Source organism: Fringilla coelebs (assembly GCF_963513975.1).
Source record: "Fringilla coelebs genome assembly, chromosome: 6".
Lineage (NCBI taxonomy): Eukaryota > Metazoa > Chordata > Aves > Passeriformes > Fringillidae > Fringilla > Fringilla coelebs.
The window spans coordinates 51,791,982-51,812,454 of record NC_140034.1 but is presented as its reverse complement, the minus strand read 5'-3'; the positions used below and the strand labels follow the sequence as shown (position 1 = coordinate 51,812,454).

The following is a 20,473-nucleotide window of genomic DNA, read 5'->3' as shown; positions in this document are numbered from 1 at the left end:
CCCCCAGATCTCTGCAGCATATCTGGTTAAAGATCTTCTGAAAATCAAGTGAGACATTTTTTGTTTTCCTTTCCTAACAGGACTAAGAAAACTCCCACTTAGGATTACAAGATTTTTATGGCATTCCTGTAAAAGTACTTTTGAGAAACTGACATTTACTGTTTTATACTGAGTGACGTAAAAATCATTAAATTAGATGGAAATTTTTCCATGCAACATTTTAAATCAAGAACCTGAAAGAGAAATTCTTTGTGGATCCCATCAGTTCCACTACTACAATTCCCTGACTCCAGGATTGTCCTCTTCTCTCATCACTCAAGTGATCATACCAAAGTCAGTTAACTAATCCTGAGCTCCCAACATTCCAGATTTCACACTTTGAAACCTTTCTATGGTTACTGTCACCAAGTACTAGAGCAGCAATTGTTTAAAAGTTTAAACCTGATTTAAATAATAAATTCCTGCAAAAGTCATGATTTTGAGCAGACTTTCTTACTGCTATCAATCCATAAAAAACAACTACCACACTAAGGTTTTAAAACACCCCTTTTTTCTGAATTCAAACTTTTAATGAAGGCAGTTTTTGTCATTTTTAGTTGAGAAGATACATGAGCCAGCAGCTGCACAACAAGTAGCCAAGAATACTTTCTAAGATTACACTTCCAACACCTTTGTGCAGTCCCATAAACAATTCCACATGGTTATAATATACACAGAGTAAAAAAACCAGACAGCAATATATTAATTTTGCTGGTTTATATGGAGAAAGAACTTACTCATAGTTTTTCACAAGTTGATAAAGACAGAGAAGAATTCCAAGCCAACAAGCACTATTGTCAGACTGGAGATAAAATCCAATTTTCTCCACAACTGCAGTCCAGCGACTTGGATAATCATACTTGATAATGTGGTGAATGCAAGTGGTAAGCTGCACTCTGCAAATCAAAAACACAACAATTTTAAAAGTTACTACTATTATTTTAATAATATTCTTGTAGTCTTGAAGCAGCAAATACTGTCCATACTTAGACTTCCTTTTTGTTTAGAAGGTTTAGGTTCTGTGGTTTCTGCTTAATATTCTACAAATTTCTACATGCTATACAAGCTGAAAACTGTTTTTCCATCTAGATTAATTCTACGTTTAGGATACCCAGTGTGTGACAACGATGCTTTGCACGTGGGTGAACTTGGCTGGGGGAAAAATATAAAAAGAAAGAAACCCAAGAGTCAGAATCCACAGGAAATTCACACAGAGGCTAAAAGTGTGCACCTGATCAGCTCAGGAGAGTGGATAATGGCTTCTACAATGTTCTCACGGATGCAGTGTCTGTCCTCTTCTGGGATGGAATAAGGTGGGATCTCCCCAGGAGCACTTTCACGGTCTGGCCAATACTGGGTTATCATATTTTTCAAGTAGATAACCCCTGTGAAACAAGAGTAGCAAATCAGCTGGCAGCCATTCAAAGCACAAAACAAACACACCTCTTGCAAGCAAATATTTTTTAGAACAAAACCGACCAAAATTACAAAATCATTGTCCCTTCCTAAGTAGGAGAATCAAAATACATAAACCATGTAAGTTATTAACCCAATAATTTACTAAACTGATACTCTTTCACCCATTTGATATAAAAATACTGCAGGTATTGCTTTTAGCTGTGATTCAGGTAAGTAGCTGTGGAACTATTTAGCAACACACTTCTGAAAAATCTATTATAATGATTTTCTCAATATTTTCATTAAAACCGAAAAAGAAAAGCCGATCAATACTAATGACAACCTAAAACATCCCTTGCAAGCAAAAAAAAAAAATCTAAGTTAGTGGTACAGGAATGAATGCCAGAGAAACAGAGCTCCTTTATACTCAGGTTATGGGCTACAGTAATTAGCAGCAATCAGGCTCCTGGAACAAACACTGCATTTATCATTTAACAACCAAATCCAAACTGTTTGTCTGGCAGTGGGAAAAGCACTTACAACATGCAACAGGAAATCTAAAAAGGCAAGCTGGTAACAAAGTTACTGTTAATCTAATTCTACATAAAAGTCCATAAAGTAACTTCTCTTCCTAAATTTCATATGCACCTTTTGAAGATTCAGAAACCAGAAAGTTTCTGAAAGTGTCTGCAGAGGTCAGGAAACACTCAGCAGATTATTACAAGACTGAACTAATAGACACTTGAGCCAGCTCTCAGAGAGATTTATCAATAATTGCTTTGCAAACACACACTGTTTGTAAGCTGGGCCTTGAATGAGCCATCCCCACTCTCCACAGGATGCTTTGGGGTTTAACTGGCTTATGTGGAGGAGGGTGAAACTTCAGAGGTTTTCTTCAAACTTCTTTCTGCATGTTACACTCATAGGGCAGTAAGCTTTTTGAGTCATCATTTGAACAGTATCCCCAAGCAGTAAGATAAAAATGCAAGCTAAGTTTAGGCTACAACTTAGAGTAGTTTACTACACAGAAGGTCCAAATAAGCAGTCCATATCACACTTTCCTGATCAGTCAGAAAACCCACTGAAGTATTGTACTAAAAACCTCTATCAAGTACTTAGAGCAGATTTAAGGTGACATTTGGAGCTATCAATAATCAACACCCAATTTTACTGATGGCTCACATGCAATTAAGCAGGGTTCCAAAAAATGTAATTTGTTTTCTTCCACTTAGTATGTTTAGAAACATTAGTGCTCCCAGTACAAGTTGAAATGACCTCCTTGGACCAAGTGCACCAGCATCATAAACCATTCTGCTTCCTCCAGGAATATTCACTAGAGATAAAGGGGAAGAATCATTCAAGAGCCAGACACACCTTTTCTTTCTGTCTTCCTTATTCAGTGAATGGTGCCAGATAAAAGCTTGTGGTGACTGTAATGTGAGCAACTCCCAACTTCTGAGTGCTTGACATTAAAACCATTCGAATTCTTTAACAGTATCTGCATGTGTGCTTGTGCTTATGCACCATTTGAGTAGATACAATGACAAAAATATTTGAAAACTTGCCTGCCTGTCTCACTGGTAAATCCAGTTGCTCGGACATAGTGATCTGAAGCAGAGTTGAAACAAAGTTCACTGACTTATGAGCCTATGGAGAAGGAAAAAAAAAAAAAAGAGGTAAGTTTTAGAATACCTCCATTATGTTTTACAATATCTTTATAATGATGTAATGCAATCAATAGAATACCAGCAATTCAGCCAGTTGCACAAGAGTCAGCTAATCAGCCAAAGCATTCCAAAGTTTTGCACTCACTGTATTTTGAAGACAGCAAGGGTGAGGAAAAACCCTACTGTTTAAGATAACAGCTGAAGAAATCACAGAACAGGAATCAGCCTTCCACAGTCACCAAACATGTTCCCCATTCAGAACAAACACTTGAAGCAAGAGCACCTGAACAGCCCGAAAAACCCAAGCACAGCAAGTTTACAGTGACCTTTAGCAAGGTATGAGTTCATTAGATAATAAGAAACAGATGGGAATTATGTTTTAAAACTAAGTCCAACTCCTACTTCATCCTTCTGAAAAATCAGTTTCAAGGGACCACTGATGCACTACTGCAGCAGCTGTCCAGAGAACCACATCACCGCAAAGGAACAGCAGGGAGATCCAAATGGAGACACATCCGCACAGTAACAACTTCCCAAGGATTTGCAGAAGTTTCACTTAGAAAGAAAAAAAAAAAAGCTTTTTCTTACCATAATGAGAACTGTCACTGATACCTTAGGGACTGGATTATATTTTCAATGAGGAAACAAACCTTAACATTACTATAACACCCTTTACCCATCTTTCCCCAAGCATCAAGAACTCCAGACAATATTAATTTTGCTGGGAAAAGCGAGTTGCAATCCTTAAAAACTACCTCTGCTTTTCTGAACTGAAACTCAGCATAGCTTTCCTTGAGGTAAAGAGCCCATGGACATGAGTTACAGTGGGAAATCCCTCTTTTATGCATGGGAAAAAAAACTCACAATGGAGGCCAAGGCCTGGAACACTTATCCACAAAGGCTGTGGGACCTCATCCTTAGAGATATTCTGTTGGATAAGTCCTGATCTGCCTCAGCCAACTTCCAAACAGCTTTGCTTTTCTGCTTTATCTTCATTTACATGTCAATGTTGTTTCCTATGTCCTTTGCAGTTACCCTATCAAAGACAACTGCATAGATCCACATAATTTAACCTGTTGAACTCTTAGGAAAACACCTCTTACCCACTCGTTACTTTCAAAACCATTGAAATTACACACACTATTTATGAAAACCAAATGGCTGCCTCAGATACTGCAGCAACATCATATCATAAAGAGAAATAATCAGAAGTTATCTTTCCATTCTTTTAGTATGACCAAAAACTCTTCTGACAGTATGAAATGATGACAAGATTCCTCCTGTGTCATGCCGCTCAGCTCATTCCTACAGTACTAGAATCTTCTCTTTAACTTCTATTTTCCTGAGCAAGTATCTCCAATAGGCTCCAGTATGAACAAGTGTGAAAGGAACAGCCTGGGACGTGACATTGGGCTCAGATTTGGTTAGTGCAGTTTGTTTTCTACCTCCTGTTCTTTAAAACAGATTTCAAATGAAGGACAAACTTCACTTAAGAATCTGCCCAAAATGTTAAAACACTGTTGTACATATTCATCCTGTGCACCAAAACTCTACAGGCTCCAGAAGCATCTGGTCCCACTGAAATGTTTATTTACAGAGTGTGGTTTGATGAACTGAGAGTAACTGACACTGCAATATGAGCACACATCCTGCTGATCCATGTCCCTCTGATATTCCCCAAGTCCTCAAGAAGTAAACACGTTTTCAAATGAGGAAAAAAAAAAAAAAAGGCAATTGTCTTCAACTGCCAAGTAGTGGTTGAATAAATGAATTTAAAAGACAATTTACTAGTTGAGTTTGATTTCTCCTACAGCTCCAGGCCCGTTAAGTTGCTCCTTTCCTTAAGGAATATTAATAGACACAGAGTCCTGTAGCACATTCCGAATGACATCAGACCCTAATTCAGCATGGCACTCAATTATACGCTTAACATTAACGGCAGCGGAAGTGCTCCTGTGTTTAACGTGTCCTGAACCTGAAGAAAGCTTTCAGTTTCAATAACCTTTTACTCACCTACAATAAGGTCACATTAGTCTGCATAAAATGGACTTAAAAGTGCAAACCGATGTCTTTCCACAAGGGCTATAAGCTTAGCAGGTAACTTTTCTACACTGAAAATTTGCTATGTTTGCAAAGTCAGAAGCATTTAATCCTATAATTTAAAAAATGAAGTATTACTTTCCCTTTCCCATGATAAATGACTGCTATTCTTGGAGTAAAAGCCATCCATTTCAGCAACAAATATGGAAAAAATGCTTAAGAGCTACTAAGGAACCAATGGGAAAACCAAAAGAAATTAAATTTTAAAAATCTTATGTCATAAAAGAAACAAAAAATAGACAGCAATGTACAAAACTGCCACACACTGAAATTTAATAAAATAGCAAGGAATGTTTTCTTCATTTATGAAGACAGGACTGAGCCTGTGCCTATAGCAGGCTACCGAAGCTCCCTAGAAATACCAATTCTATTAGTATGTGGGATTAACATATTTTCATTGAGTTCTTTAACTACAGCAAACTTTAGGGGACAAAACTGAAACATCTACACCATTATCTGTTTGGTTTTTAAAAAATCTTACAAGTATCATCCTTATTAGCATTTGAAGCATCAGACTCCAACCAACCAGGAGGATGAGCTGCTTTATCACCTTTAGTGGTTCAAAGCAGATTCAGCCAAGATATAATCTGTGCTTTTAATACAAGTAAAATACCTTGTACTTGTCAATCAAAGCCTGCTCTTAATCCTCTCCCTTAAGACCTACATTCACACAGAGCTACATCAACACTTCCATGCATTCTCTGTGAATGTAAAGGACTCCCAAACTCCTTCCCAAGGCACTGAAAAGATGGTGATTGCAGAGAAACTGAGCTGGAGGGATGAGTAGGGACAGTTCCATGAAGACAAGGGTGTACTGAATGCTCAAATAAAACACCAGGTACTACAATCACCTCTCATTGCTCTGCTTCACTCTTAAAAAGAGCATCCGGTGTTTTACTGGCACTTGGAGAAAAACAACTGAACCTAAAACAAGACGCCACCATAGGTGCCTTTTTGTATCCACAGCATTAAAAAATACTGAATCCACATCATCCCTTTCAGCTATTTCCATCTTTAATAATTTTACTGCCCCAAGAGGACTGCCTCTCAGGACAACATGCTCCTCTTCACTGACTGCACTAAAAAAACAACCCAGACTAAAAACCACACCTATTTTAGGTTCAGTTTTGAACTAAAATCTGGATTTCACAATGGTCACTATCACATACTCTAAAGTGCATGAAGAACAGAAAATTTAAGACTTTGAAGTTCTGACATTGATAATTTTTTTACTTTTATTCTCTTGCTCCTTATTAGCATGTACCATTTAGAAGTAAACATTAAATTTAGAGAACTACAGTATTATTTTAAAAATAGTTCTGTCATATAAGTCAGTTTTCCAGCACTTAACTCAGCATTTAAAGAAAAACAAAACCAAAACTCATCTCAAGTCCTTCCCCCTTACAAAAGGTCCGACATGCCATGTCACTGGTATGACTTTGCTGTCTAAGAGCCAAAGAATTCGGGGACTTTTCCCAAGAGCAATCTTTGCTATGCAGCCTGGCTAGCTGAGGAATGTGTTCTATCAGACCACAAACCTTGCACCACTGTCTGTTAATACCAATCACTGCCCCAGAACACACAATCTTTTTGCACATTGCAGTTTTTCCTAGCAGGGTTGCTTTGTTAGACATGTGCTAAAAGAGACTTTTGAGAAAAGTGTCACACCAGAGCTGCAGAGTCCAAAAGAGGAATGAAGTTTAAAGCTAACACTGAAGAGACCAGTTCATGGCATGTGAACTATGAATAGTTAATTACAACGTGGAAAAGCACTTTTCCTCCAGTAATGATACTCACTGCAGTAACTTAAATGAATCTTCAATGCTGGAATACTCGTCTCTCACACAAAGCCTGCATGACTAAATCTTAAAACCAAATTTCATCTTGGGTAAAAAGACCTCCATGCATTCTTTTCAGACATCAGGAAGCTGACATACCATAACAAACACAGTAGAATAGGCACCTCCTTTACTGTTGCCCAAAAAAGCAGAACAGATGATCAACACTTACTAAATGCTGTTGAACTGGAACCCCAGGTTATTTATATAGCCATTCAAAGTAGCATACATGTGAATAAAAGCTAACATTTAAAAAATAAAGTAGATTAAAAAAAAAATTCAATGCTTCTCCTCCATTCTAGTTTTGGGGAAAAAAATCTACATGCAATTTTTGATCTGGGCCATAGCAGGACTGGGTGCATGTAACTATTCCACTGAGATGAAACTGTTTTCTTACAGAAAAGTAAGGTCAGGAGCTGTAAGGCCAGGCTGAATCAGCAAACCGCCCTGTAGCACTCTTTTAATTCTTTTTTAAGAACTCAGCAGGTGTGGAAGTCATTCTGACCTCAGGTTTTTTTGTAAGCCAGTTTTGCCACCTCTTATGCAGCTACAATGTATATGCAAACCTAGTTTAACGTCCACAAAAGATACACACACGCTAAGCAGTTCCTGCAAACATCCCTGCCTGCTCTTTTCATCCCTGTCTGCAAGTTTGCAGGACTATTTGCTCTACTGGCTGAGGAAAAAGCAATGTGCTCCTAGCAGAGCCTCGCTAGGCACACACAGGAACTATTTGCTAAGTCATGAGAAAGTGACAAGTGGCCCTTTCTGCTCGGATTTTACCTCGTGCTGGGCAACTTGCACCGAGAAGGAAACTTCTTACTAGTGAAGTCAAGGCTCCCTCGGTTCCTTACTGCCCCCAAGGGGATTCCTTAGACCAGCCTTGGCAACATGCAGCTTTAAACACCCAAAGCACCCCTCATCTAGCACGCACCAGAATATACAGATGGAAGATGAGGGAAGTGAAAGTAACCAAGTACTTTGGGTAAAATGTCACACCAACAACTTCAAAAGAGACCCCATGATCTCATAATCAAAGCCAAGAAACTCATGCTCTGTTCTTTTTCTTACACTACAATACAGAGCTGCAGATGTTATACATGCAGACCATGTTAGAAAAGGTTAAAAAAATTTCAATCCAGAGGTAACATTATAAACACCTCACCCAAAGTATCCACAGCATTCAGCATTCTGAAAGACTCCATGTAAGAAGCTTGCCTCTTGCCCTTTGACAACCTTCCACTCCTAAACTCTCAGAAGCTAAGAGTCCAATCATTTAATGTAACCATTCCATCCTTCTGACATTTGTAGCTATTAAGGAGGCAGTGAAAGGCACTGAACCAGGCCCAACTGCACTGTTAAATCAATGGCGATGGGGGCCAGCCAACAGGAATTCCTCTTTATCCTTTCCCTGTTGCTCACATTAGAACATAAAAAACCTTAAATGTAACTTCTGAAAGTCACTTGCCAGTAGAGCATCGGGATCTCTTCCTAAACAAACTCTGTTGAGCTCTGACTTACAAAAAATGATGAGTTATAGGAGATTGCACTTTTCCCCCCCTAAACATTGTCAGACACAAAAATTCTAAAAATTTTAAAATGACATCTAAAAAGATGTCTTATTTGCTCACACACTGAAGTGAATCTGAGAGACTTACAAGACATATCACAGTGAAGTTATAAATTCCCTGGAATTACAAAGAAAAAACCTGCAAGGAAAGCATTATCTAGCAACTGCACCTTTATAAATATGTTGATATTAGAAGAAGAAACAACACTCTGTATTGTTTTCAGAATGTCATTCCATAACTGCATAGTTCAAAATATCTATTTTCATCATAATTTCTGAGAAACTCTTTACACATGAAGCACAAAGACTATTTCAAAAGGCAGTAATGTCTTCCTGTTGCTCTCCAGTATCTTAATTGAAGAGTCTGGTTCTAAGTCCTGGTAAAACACAGCTTTCCCCTGTGAGACAGGAACACAGATGGGTGAACACCCCAGGGTATCCCATCAGCTGAAAATGCTGAGACACAAGAGCCAGTGATCTCATTCCCTATAACTTCTTTTCACAGTGAGAAAAGTAAAGACAAGGAGACCAAAATACTTGCTTTTTTTATCTCAACTCTGAAAGTTCTCATGGCCTTTTATGTGCAGGCAATATAACCTGATAAAACTTAGCGAAATGAGAAATAAAGCATAGAATAATTAATGACTTAGCCAAGGTCAAAGGAAAAATAACAAGAGCCTGGACAAATCCAGAACCATACCCTCCAGTCCCCTTCTCCAGTCAGGAGAACTTTGTTGACTGATAGGATATGGTGAAGACAGATCCAAATACTTGTTTAACTCTTACCTACTTGAGATATCTCTTGCACTAATCAGGAATATCAATTACTGACTGATGCACAGTCTTTTCTGGTAAGGTAAAATGACCATTCTGCTGAAAGCCAGTCTCATCAGCTCAACAGAGGCACTACTGACAAATTAAAGCAAACTGAAAGGTCAACCAGGGACAACTATTAAGCTATAAAAACACCTGTGCAGCCTGGCCATGTGCAAGAACTGTGTTCACTGGTGCTGTGATCTCATCTTTACAGAGAAAGAGACCCCCATACCTGTAATTAGGTATTAGCTGGTAACAGAATTTCTCTAACATTCAACAAATTCAGACCAGCATCCTGCAAGAAAATGCATAGCTGACTTCAAGAAACCTAAGTAAAACCAAGACCACGCATGTGAATAAAGCTGAATGTGTGTCTAAGTGCTTGCAGACTTCTGGTTTAGCACATATTTTTATCACAAAATATCTGTGAAAGATTAGTGATGCTCCATTTCATACAACAAAGAATTCTTACACACTGGTTCAGTAATATGTAGTGCTTTTAAAGGGGCACAACTATTCAGATTTTATGCCAATTTAGCACTTGTGTAGTACATGATGGACCATGGGGTTTTGATTCCAAAGTGAGAACAAAAGCCTGTGGCCAGCAAGTACGATCCTTCCTGCAAAAATTTGCCATTTGCTGAAGAGCCCAGCCGGCAGTGAACGTTAATTTCCTGCACCTTCAGCAACTCAATACCTGCAGAAAAGAACTAGAATAGATTACAAGCAAGTTACTATATATAAATATTGACAACCATTGAACACCAAAAAAAAGCGCATTTTGGGGCCAGCTTAAGATTTCATAGATATTACTGTCTTTATAGGCCACCATATTTTTTGCATTTTTTATTTAAATAACAAACGCTAACATACCCTTTAACAGAGTACATGGAAAAGACAGGCAATTACTTCATACAAGTCCCAATTAGCCATTGAATAGTTTTATAGAGCTATCTATTTCAAAGGTACCTAACATTTATTTGCCAATCACTTATTAAATAACATGCAAGAACTTTTTAATTTTCTGAGAAGTTCTACCTTTAGTTTTTTCAATTTTCTCCACTGCCAGCAGAACATTTGGCTCACCTTTATCTAAGCTCTGCTGAACATCTGTTGCATTACATGAGTACTGTCAGGCCTGAAGTCTGCTTAAGAGCAACAAGGAAAAATGTTTGTGGAAAAAGCCAACTAAAGGCACCACAAGAGCTGCCACGCAGGCTTATTCTTCGCCTCCTCCACCAAGACATCCTCTTTTCTCTGGGTCAAACGCTAAAACACTTTTTTTCTCCAAATGTCTACAAGCCCTGTGGCTGTGTCTCATCAATTAATTTTTCATCTACCAGGTGAGGTTAAGCAGAACAAAAATATAATCTTCTTCCAAAACCCAAGTCGCTGGAACTGGGAGCTGCTGGGCTGTTACATCCGAGCCTGGCAGGTGAGCGCAGTGCAAGCGGATGACACACCTGGGCTGGGAACCCTGTCTGCCCCCGTCCCTGGGACACGTGTCCGTATACACCCAGGGAGCACACCTACCCCGGCAGCCCTGCTGAACCCGGAGCCCACGGGATTTGGAACACCAAACACTGCCAGGCTGCCAGATCTGATTCTCAGCTCAGCCCAGGCCATCAGATTTGATTCTGAACTCAGTCCAGGCCACTCTTACAGGCTGCACTGCTTGCGAAGCGATGGGGCTCTCGCTACCTCCTTCCCCGCTGACAAATTGGTGCTTTCAACACGCAAAGACTGATGTCGCTTAAATGGTCCCAGGCAGGGCTGTGTCCAGCCGGAGCCACCGAGGGCCTGCACAAGGGCGGTTTTGAACCCCTCTCCGCGGATCCCCCTTTTCCCGGCTGAGCACGAAGACAATGGAGACAATTTGTAACCGCCGAGAGAGACACGGGGGCCTCGGTCGCTTTCTGCCGCTGCCCCCCGCCCGAGCAGCCCCGCCCGGCCCGGCTCGGCCCCGCTGCCATGTGCGGGGACAATGCACGCCGGGCCCGGCCTGCGGCCGGCGGGACGCGGCCGGCGGGAAGGGGCCGCGGCGGCGGGCGGGCGGGCCGAGGAGCCGGGGGGACCCTCTCCGTCCCCGCCCCGCTCCCCCTCCCACGGGCCGGCCTCGTCTCCGCTCCCCAGCGCCGCGGCCTCGGCCCAGGCCCGGCGGCGCTCTCACCTCGTTGAGCTGTCGCTCGGCGGCTTCGCGCAGCGCCGGGTCCATGGTGCCCCGCAGGGCCTCGATGATGCCGCTGGGGTCCATGGCGGGAGCAGCGCGGAGGGCAGGGGCCGGGGCCGCGCCGAGCGCACATGGACCCGCCGCCTCCAGCGGCCGCCGGCGCGAAAGGAAGGGAGAGCGCCAAGAACCCGGATAGAGCTGCCCCCGCCGCCGATGGGAGCGGCGCCCCTTCCGCCGCACGGCCCGCCCCGCCGCGGGGCGCCGCGGGAGATGCAGTCCGGCCGCACCGGCACCGGGGTGGCGCGCTCGGGACCGGGACCGGGACCGGGACCGGGACCGGGACCGGGACCGGGACCGTAGACCGAGACCGAGACCGTAGACCGGGACCGGGACCGGGACCGAGGAGACGCGGGACAGGCAGTCTCGGCCCGCACCAGCCGCCTCAGGAGCCGCAGCCCGGCTCGAACGGCTCCGTCACGGGAGCCGCGGCCTGGCACCGCCCGCTCCGCTCCGAACCGAACTCCTCGGCCGCGCCAACGTTGTGAGGGATCCGTTGTTTTAGCGAAAATCCCTCCCTTGAAAGTCCCTCCCGCATCCGCGCCCCGTTTTCGGAGAGGCTCGTGTGGCTCAGCGAGGAAGGAGGGGTCCGTATGGCGTGGGGACATGGGTTTGCTTTGTCACGGACATGGGGTGCTGCCGTGCTGGCTCTAAGGTGGTGGGAGAAAGGAGGAGAACAAAAATCCTGAAGATGTGTCAAAGCTTTGTCAGAAAATCGGTATAAACGGAGCTGTTGCTCGTGAAGGGTCTAGGAAATGTCCTTACGAGGAGCGGCCGAGGGAGCTGGGGGTGTTTAGCCTGGAGAAAAGGAGCCTCAGGCGGGGCCTCGTCGCTCCCTGACTCCCTGAAAGGAGCGCGCAGCCAGGGCCGGCCCGTCTCTGCTGCTGTGCCGGCACAGGATCCGAAGAAAGATGGGACAGGAGAAATTCAGATTAGATAAAAATTTCACCAACAGGGTGGGCAGTCGATGGAATAGGTTCTTTCCCAGGTTCAAGAAGCATCAAAAACTTGTGCTGGGTGATGTGGGTTACTGGGTTAGGGGTTACAAGGGCAGTGCTGGGTTGGTGGTTGGACGGGATGATCCTGAAGGTCTCTTCCACTGAATCATTGAATCATGACAATTCCATGATTCAATGATTCTGGAGGCCTTGGCTCAGTCACAGAGTCATGACTGAGCTGCTTAACTTGGTGCTCTGTAAGTCATTTCTGTAGGCTTCATCCTACGAGCATTTGAGAACTGAAGTAATTTCACTTCCATGAGTAGTCACGATAAAATGAGCAATGCTATTTGTAAGTTAGTTAGTTGTAAAATTTAATTGGCACTATACAGTCATTCACTGTCATGCCTTCATTGGGGGGATGGAATGCAGTGATGTACTTGAAATTTTGGGAGTTATTTTTATTAGAGGAATTTATTGAACAGTGTGATAAAATCCTCAAGAAAAAATTTTCACAAACACCTCATCCTGGAATGACTCTGAAATGAAGCCATGTATCAAAGAGAAAAGCAGAAGTGCAAATGCAGAAAATAACAAAATTTAAAAGTGATACAATTTAGAAAGTTGATAAAGTGCACTACCTCTTTACAGTGAAGTTAAACCATTTCAGGAAATCTGGGCTTATCTAGACTGTCTTTGCATATATAGAACAGCATAACAGGCTTGCTTTTGTATATAATTTTCCCAAATTAGTGATTTTTCCGTGATTGTCACTGGACTAAAACCTGGGTTTCTCTGTTTCTTGTGCTACTGGATTGTTGTTGGGTTTTTTTTTCCATAATGCTAAAAATTATGATTTACACTATGTAGGTTTTTCTTATTACAAGTGTGAAAATGAGCAATTAATTTATGAAACTAAACTGTGAAGCAGCAATGAATGTCTGCTTTTCTGTGTAAGCACAGGAAACATATGGGCCCAGATGACCCAAGTGGCAATGTGGCATAATTTTGGGACATGATGTCATATGCTGTTCTTTTATGAGTTGCCCAGATCTGCAGTCATACTCTAATTCTAGATGTTGCACAAAATGCTAAAAAAAAAAAAAAAGTGAAATACTGTAGGTTTGGTACCATTACAAAATGCTTCAACAGTCTTTTCCCTGCTTTTGTGTCACAGCACAGATAACAAGATCAAATCTCTTTGTATCAAAGGAGCAAAGCAATCATGCCCCCAGCCAGGATGCTAAGCTGATGCAACAATTTATGAAACAGAATGTATCTTCTCTAAAAATAAAAATAAGTCTTTCAAAGGGCAGGGAGCTCCTGAGGTGCTGGTTGTACATAATGCTCTGTGTCAGAGGTACAGATGTGAAATGCTGCAAAGACAAGCACAATGGGGTGGGAGCCATTGTCAGCAAAGGTGCTGTGGCTCTGGAAGCTCGTGCCAGAGCTGTTCCTGTTAGGATACAAAAGTGAGGAGGACGAAAAAAGAATGTGTAAGCAATTGTCCACCCTGAGTACTCTGAAAAAGAAAACCTTGTATGTCCAGGAATGTTGGCATTGTCCAGGGCGTTTGTACTTGCACTTTGCTTGCCCAGAAGTAATAACAATAGCTAACTTCACAGCAGGATTAATTGCATAAATGACTCACTGAAAAAAATAAATGCAGGATTCAGTCAAGATGGACATTTCATGTCCACAGGAAGCCAAATTTAAGAGGAAATGTCTATGAGGTTAAAATAGAATTTCTCACAAATCTGAACAATTTGTTGGTGGATTACATCTGCTGTGGGTAGTTTAGTGTCAGAGAGAGATGAAATAATAAAGCTGAACAAAAACTGACACACCAGCAGTTTGAGAGGAGCAGCCTAAGAGGTGGCAAATGACTTCAAATTACAAGGGACTGGTGAGCTGTGGCATCCTTAACACTGAAGTTTTGATTAAATAAATATACCCACTTCCATCAGATACTTCCTTTGAACAGTATTAGCAGGACAAAAGACTTTAAGCCCACCCATCACAGCACAGCAATTAGTGAGGACTTTGGCCAAACCTGTTTAGCAAACAAAGGAGACATGAATCAATATCTTGTAAGATGCGACCAGATGAGTTGATAGAAAAATTTAATTTTGAAGTCAAATTTCAAATCACAAGAGTTAACGTTGGAAAGAAGTATGTCCTTTAGCCAGATAAGCCTCATCAAATTCTTGGTCTCAGAAGAGAACAAAAAGAAGTGTACGTGCTGCAGCAGGGATTAGCTGCTCAGAGCTGTTCTCTGTTGTGTAGGAATGCTCATAGGCAACCTCAGGCTGCCATGGGAGAGCCCAGCCTCTCAAATTATCTCAGAAAGGGCAATGTGGTATTGCACAGGCCTCAAATATTGGATGCAAATCAGTCTCAATTACTCCTGAAGATAAACATGCTCTCCTGGCCTGTCTGTCTTGGGGTTTGCAGTCATGTGTACTTTCCCTGGAAAGCTGGAGCAATAACAAAGACAATGTTTGTCAGCTTTAATAAAGTAATGTGCTCCTTGGAGCTGACTGTGGAGCGCTGCTTGGCCTGTGTGCCTTTCTGGGGTACCATTCTCTCTACTTCAGTGAAAAGCCAGAAATCAGATATAAAGACAGCACAGCTATCAAAGATTACCACATCTGGGTGCATTTACCAGATGTTGCTAAAGAATTGTGTATAATTTTTTTATGCCATCTATATATTCCAAAAAAAAAAAAAAACCCAAAACCCAAAGACAGTAACTGATAAATGTGCTATCAGCTGTTCTATGCTGGAACAGATTTGACAGCAGTCAAATTAACTCCAGCTATGCAGAGCATATTCCTGCATCAACAGCATTTCAAATGTCCACCCAGGATTTGGAAAAAAAAATACTTGCACATGAAGGTACTGAACCAGTCCTACAGATCCAAAGGGAGTTTGGACAGGAATGAGTGGATGAATCACCAGTACCCAAAGTTATTGTGGAACTACTTTTGATAAATCAAAGATGACAACAGGAAGAAAAAGTTATGCACAGAAATATTGTGCTGATGTGCCAAGTTTGGAAAGAACTATTTCTATTAATCTTTTTTTTAAAGCTGAAATGGGATTAAAATATGAAACTACAAAATGAAACATGCTAGTCAACGTATTTTGGTGTAAAGTTGTCGTACAAAGGTGATTGTTTGAGAAGTTCTCTGGTTTGGCTGGGGAAACAGTACAAAATAAGTACCTTTCTGTGCTTTAAAATATCATAGTAGGCTATGACCCTGAGCACACACTGAAGGGATTGAGGACTGGCTAAATTACAATTCTCAGTTAAAAGGCGATATGTGAAGAGTGATTATTTAAAGGGCCAATTTCTACTGATACCACTAGCAGACTCTATTTGATACTTTAGATAGTTTTGAAATAAATACAAAAATCACTGCAGATCATTGTGAGAATGGTGTAAGATTAGCAAAATAATCCTATGTGGATGGGACAGGGGTGTAACTTGAAAAGAAACAGAAATGCACTTAAACCCAGCCAAATGTGAAGTTACACATAGAAGAACAGAAAATGAAAGATTGGAAAGATCAGGGATACCATGGGCATGCAGGTTGGCATGAGTTCCCAGCAGGATGTTGTGGCAAAAACACAATTTTTGAGTTGAAAACAGCTGTCTGAAGAGGGGGAGTGTGGAAGTGGTTTGTCCCTCCCTCTGGTGGGAAGAGATGGATGTTCATTGCCAGAGAAAAACACCAGCATTTATGGTTTTTAAGCATTTACAAATTGCAATGCATGAAATACCCCCAAAGTTGTTTGAGATTAAGAGTTTATTTTCCTCATCTGTCTGAGACCTACTTGAAATGTCCAGTTAGGTTTAAGACAAAAGATGTGAGGGTCTTGGTTGCTGTTTGTCATTACAATTGTGCTGAGGCGAAACAGAAGTTTAGCAGGCAGAGTAAGGGTGGTTTCTTGCAGAGTTCCTAATCAGGCGCTGGCTCTAGCCAAAGGAGCAGGATGCCATTGCATGCCCAGCTCATGGTTTCACAGCTCCCTTTAATCTCCTTTAGTCAGCTGGGAGTTGGCTTTACCCCTAAGGAGATCTTTGCTGAAATTTCTTCAGCATCTTTTTAGTGAGGAAGGCACTACTCTCCTTACTTCACCCCACCAAAAACCCCAGGAGCCATCCCCACCCCCCCAGCCAGATGGCAAGGCTGGAGCAGATGCTAAACCCTGTATCCAAACAGGTTTCCCAGGGGACAGATGCTGAAAACAAGATTGGGCCATTAGCTGGTTGAAGTGTCTGCAAGTGGAACAGCAGGAGTAGCAACACCGAGATGGAGCAGCAAAGAAACAGTTGATGTAATTTAGCCAGGGTTATTAAGGTCCTGAGGAAATGTCAAGGAGATAGAGCTTTCTTAGAGCTTTAGATCAATAGTTTACTAAAAAAAATAAAAACACCCCAACAAAGTACCAAAACCAGGAAATACAAAAATCTTTGATGTGCGATTCTTCTGAGATCAGAAAAACTGGACATCTTGTTAATAAACATCTCTCAAAGATGCAGGAGTCCCTCATCAATTCTTACTTTTATCAGTTAACTCCGGTCAGCAAGTTGAGGAAAAAGACAAAGATCAGGAAGACAGTAGTGGGTACTGAACATGTCTTTAGCGAATAAAGTTTTAAGAGGAACAAATGTCTAACAGGTGAAACTAGAGAGTCACTGAAGAAAATTCCCAGTGGCACTAATTGGTACTTTCTTTTCTCCAAGTGAGCCTGGGTGCAGTTCTGGAAGATATGTTTTAGTGAAAACACAAGCTGTGCTTCAGTCAAAGAACAATATTAGGGCTTTAATAAAAAACATGTGCATAAAACTTGAACAGGATGTTGGACTAGATAATGTGATGATGAACTGCACAGTATTTTGGATTTTGCTGTTTGCTGTCAGGTTAGATCTATCTGCTCCTGAAGGCTGGCTTTGCACTGTGTGGAAGTCCAGCTAATCCAGCCCACAGCCTGCTTCAGGCCCTGCGTGACAGACAGAGGAGCAGGAATGTCTGTAACCTACGGCGGTTCCACCTCCTCCTCCTCCCTCTTGCTCTGTTTTCCATGTTTATATTTCACAGCCCTGAGGGAAAATGCCACTTACAGAGCTGCAGAATGGTGGATTGGTGACACCCTGGAGAGATAAGCAGCAGACAGCAACTGGTATTTGTGGCATTAAGATGACACTCACACTTCATGCTTTTTTTTCACACTTTTGACACAGTTGCACAGGCACAAAAGTTACAAAGGCATCAGTGGAATTGGTTATACTGTTTTGAAATGAAAACTCAATGAAAACTCTGTGCTGAGGATCGCAGAATTACTGTGTGACCTCAGAATAATGCTTGTGATCATGGTGTTCTCCAAGAATATCTCTTTAAATGCATGATGGGAGTTGGTTTATTTTGTTTTTGCAAGGAAACAAGTATGTCCTTTCTTTACTGTTCCTTAAATAGGACTGCAAGCTTATTTATTTTTTTATGATTGCTCAAATGGATGGCTGTGAATCCAATGTAATGTTGACTTTACATTTTGAGGAAGCAAATGGAAAGAAAATCTAAGTATAAGGGGTGTATATCTATGAATTAGGGTTCAAGCAGATGTTGATTTTTAAAACACAAGCTTTCTAATGCAGTTTTTACAGCCAAGATGCAACAATAAACTGGAATTGTTCAGAAAGAATTGTGAAAGTACTCAAGCTGTGGAACAGGCAAAAATTTCCATAACTTCTGAAGAGTAAAAAAGAATATTTAAGCTATAACTTTAATTGTATAATTAAATATGTGTGTGAGGCTTATGCAAGCTATATGTACATTTATCAAGCTCTAATTTTTCATTCAATTTAATAAGACAGAGAGTTCTGTTTAGAAGAACTTTAGTCTATAATCCTATCCTGTTTCCATTTAGATTGATTCAATAACGAGTACAGTAGAACAGGATTTTATTATATTAAAAATTCACTCAGAATAAATTCCCAGCACCTAGGGAGAGCTTTTCATATGCAAGAAACTACAAACACACATTAAGAATTTCAGTAATCTAGCAGCACAGCATTCAGTTTGTGAACTCATGCCAGTCACACAACTCCAGGCACTGCCTCCAGGATATACCTGTGTTTGGGAAGTGTGCCAGCCTGGCTCCTCAGGAGCCTGTGAGGCATTTCAGATCAGTAAAAATGATTGACCTGTGGTGATGACCTCAGCCTTAACTGTACATTTGGGATTTATTATAAAAAAGAAAGCATATTTTGGTTGTGCTGGCATGGTACATTACTCCTTTTTCTTACTTTTCCATCTTTTCCCATCTGCCTTTCCTTCTGTCCTTTCTAAACTTGAGGAGACAAAACAAAGTACTCAGAGAGTAAAGTTTCTGGATTTCTGCATAGCACAGGGGGAGCAGGGAGATAGAAATGGAGTCATTTATGAGGAAAAGCGTAAAACCACTTTGGTGGCTTTGCAGAATATATCACAGCTGTGTTAGCAGCAGAGGTGAAGAATTGGAGCTACAGAGCCACTTGTGTTCCTTGGGTCTGGCTGCAAAGGGAGGAGTCTGAGGCCAGGTGAATTCTGTGTGTGCTCAAGAGGAAACTCAGTAAAGGCAGACATAAAAGAAAGACCCAGGGGCACACAAGGAAATGCTCACAGCTTTCTGGGAGAAAAACTGAGATGAAATACAGAGTTTGTGAGCAGCAAATAAGCCAGCAAGTTTATGTAAAAGTACTAAAATAAACATGCTTTCCTATTTGATTCTTGATTCATTAAGTGAATCATAGCTTTTGATACATTTTTAAAATAAATAACATTTATTAAAACTACCTTACTTTTTTATGAAATTACTTTGCTATTAGAAATATTTCTATAAATCATAAGTCTTAGATGGCTGCTTATGTTAATGGAATCAAAAATAACAAAATTAGGGTTGGCAAACATGGAGACATTCTAGATAAAACAAAGATAAATAACAGAATTTGAGCATATTAAAAATACATTTTTATAAAACAAAACTATCTTAATTTTCTTTTACTTGTATTTAAGAGGTTATCAGATTAGCACTTTTATTGGGACACTCATAATTTTTATTCCTTGCAAAGCTGTACAATTCATTATTGCTGTGCAAAAGAGTTTAATATGTTTTCTATTTGGTTATATTGTTTTAAATACCAATATTTTCTAATGTGACAAAAGCAGTCATAATGCTGGAATGTACAAACATAGGACTTATGCTGACCTTTGTGTAAATTGCTAAAGAAATACAAATATGAAATTGACAATACTCCAGCTGTGCACAGGTCTGTGTTTCCTGGTGACTGTGGGTGCACCACTAATTGTTTATGTAGAGCAACAGGTGGAACAGCAGGAGCAGCTGCTCACAAACCCCCACTCCTCTGCCTTCCAGGCCAGAGGTAGCCAACAGCTGGATTAAACCCCAGTACCTGCAGCAGCAAGGCAAGGCAGGAAACATGAAAAACGTATTGCCAGTGCCCATGTCTTTGTCTCAACAAGCCTCTGTGTCTTTTCCAGGTGTTTTGTGGAGTAACAAGGTGGAAAATGCTTGTCCCTCATTTCACCTTTGGAAGGCACATGAGTGATGCATTCAGGACAGCATCATGTTCTCGGGAGAGCAAGGAGCTGTGTCAGCTTCTCTGGGCACTCCTCGTAATCTTTGGCCCCTTCTTGCTAGCATCCCTCTGTTCCACTCTTGACCTTTCCTGAGCTGAAGGGATTCCTCACTTCAGAATGTGAGATGGATTTTCACTCATGTTTCTGTCAGGTTGATAAGGTAAAATAATTCATTGCTATAACTAAATCAAGGGTAGAGTTTATTAAAGCATTTGGATGCTGCTGTATTGCCAC

At 41.2% G+C, this 20,473-nt stretch overlaps 1 protein-coding gene across 2 annotated transcripts in view; it reads right to left on the bottom strand.

Moving 5' to 3' along the window:
• IPO7 (importin 7) overlaps nucleotides 1-11,755 on the bottom strand; it is a 33,482-nt gene extending 21,727 nt beyond the window's left edge. For both annotated transcript variants that reach the window (XM_084208509.1, XM_084208510.1), the window contains exons 1-4: nucleotides 11,599-11,755; nucleotides 3,003-3,084; nucleotides 1,271-1,424; nucleotides 777-935 (exon numbers count right to left, since the gene is read on the bottom strand). In XM_084208509.1, the coding sequence (XP_084064635.1) occupies nucleotides 777-935; nucleotides 1,271-1,424; nucleotides 3,003-3,084; nucleotides 11,599-11,682 (479 nt within the window). In that variant the 5' untranslated portion in view covers nucleotides 11,683-11,755. The remainder of the gene's footprint in view (nucleotides 1-776; nucleotides 936-1,270; nucleotides 1,425-3,002; nucleotides 3,085-11,598) is intronic.
• Nucleotides 11,756-20,473: the final 8,718 nt, after the last annotated feature.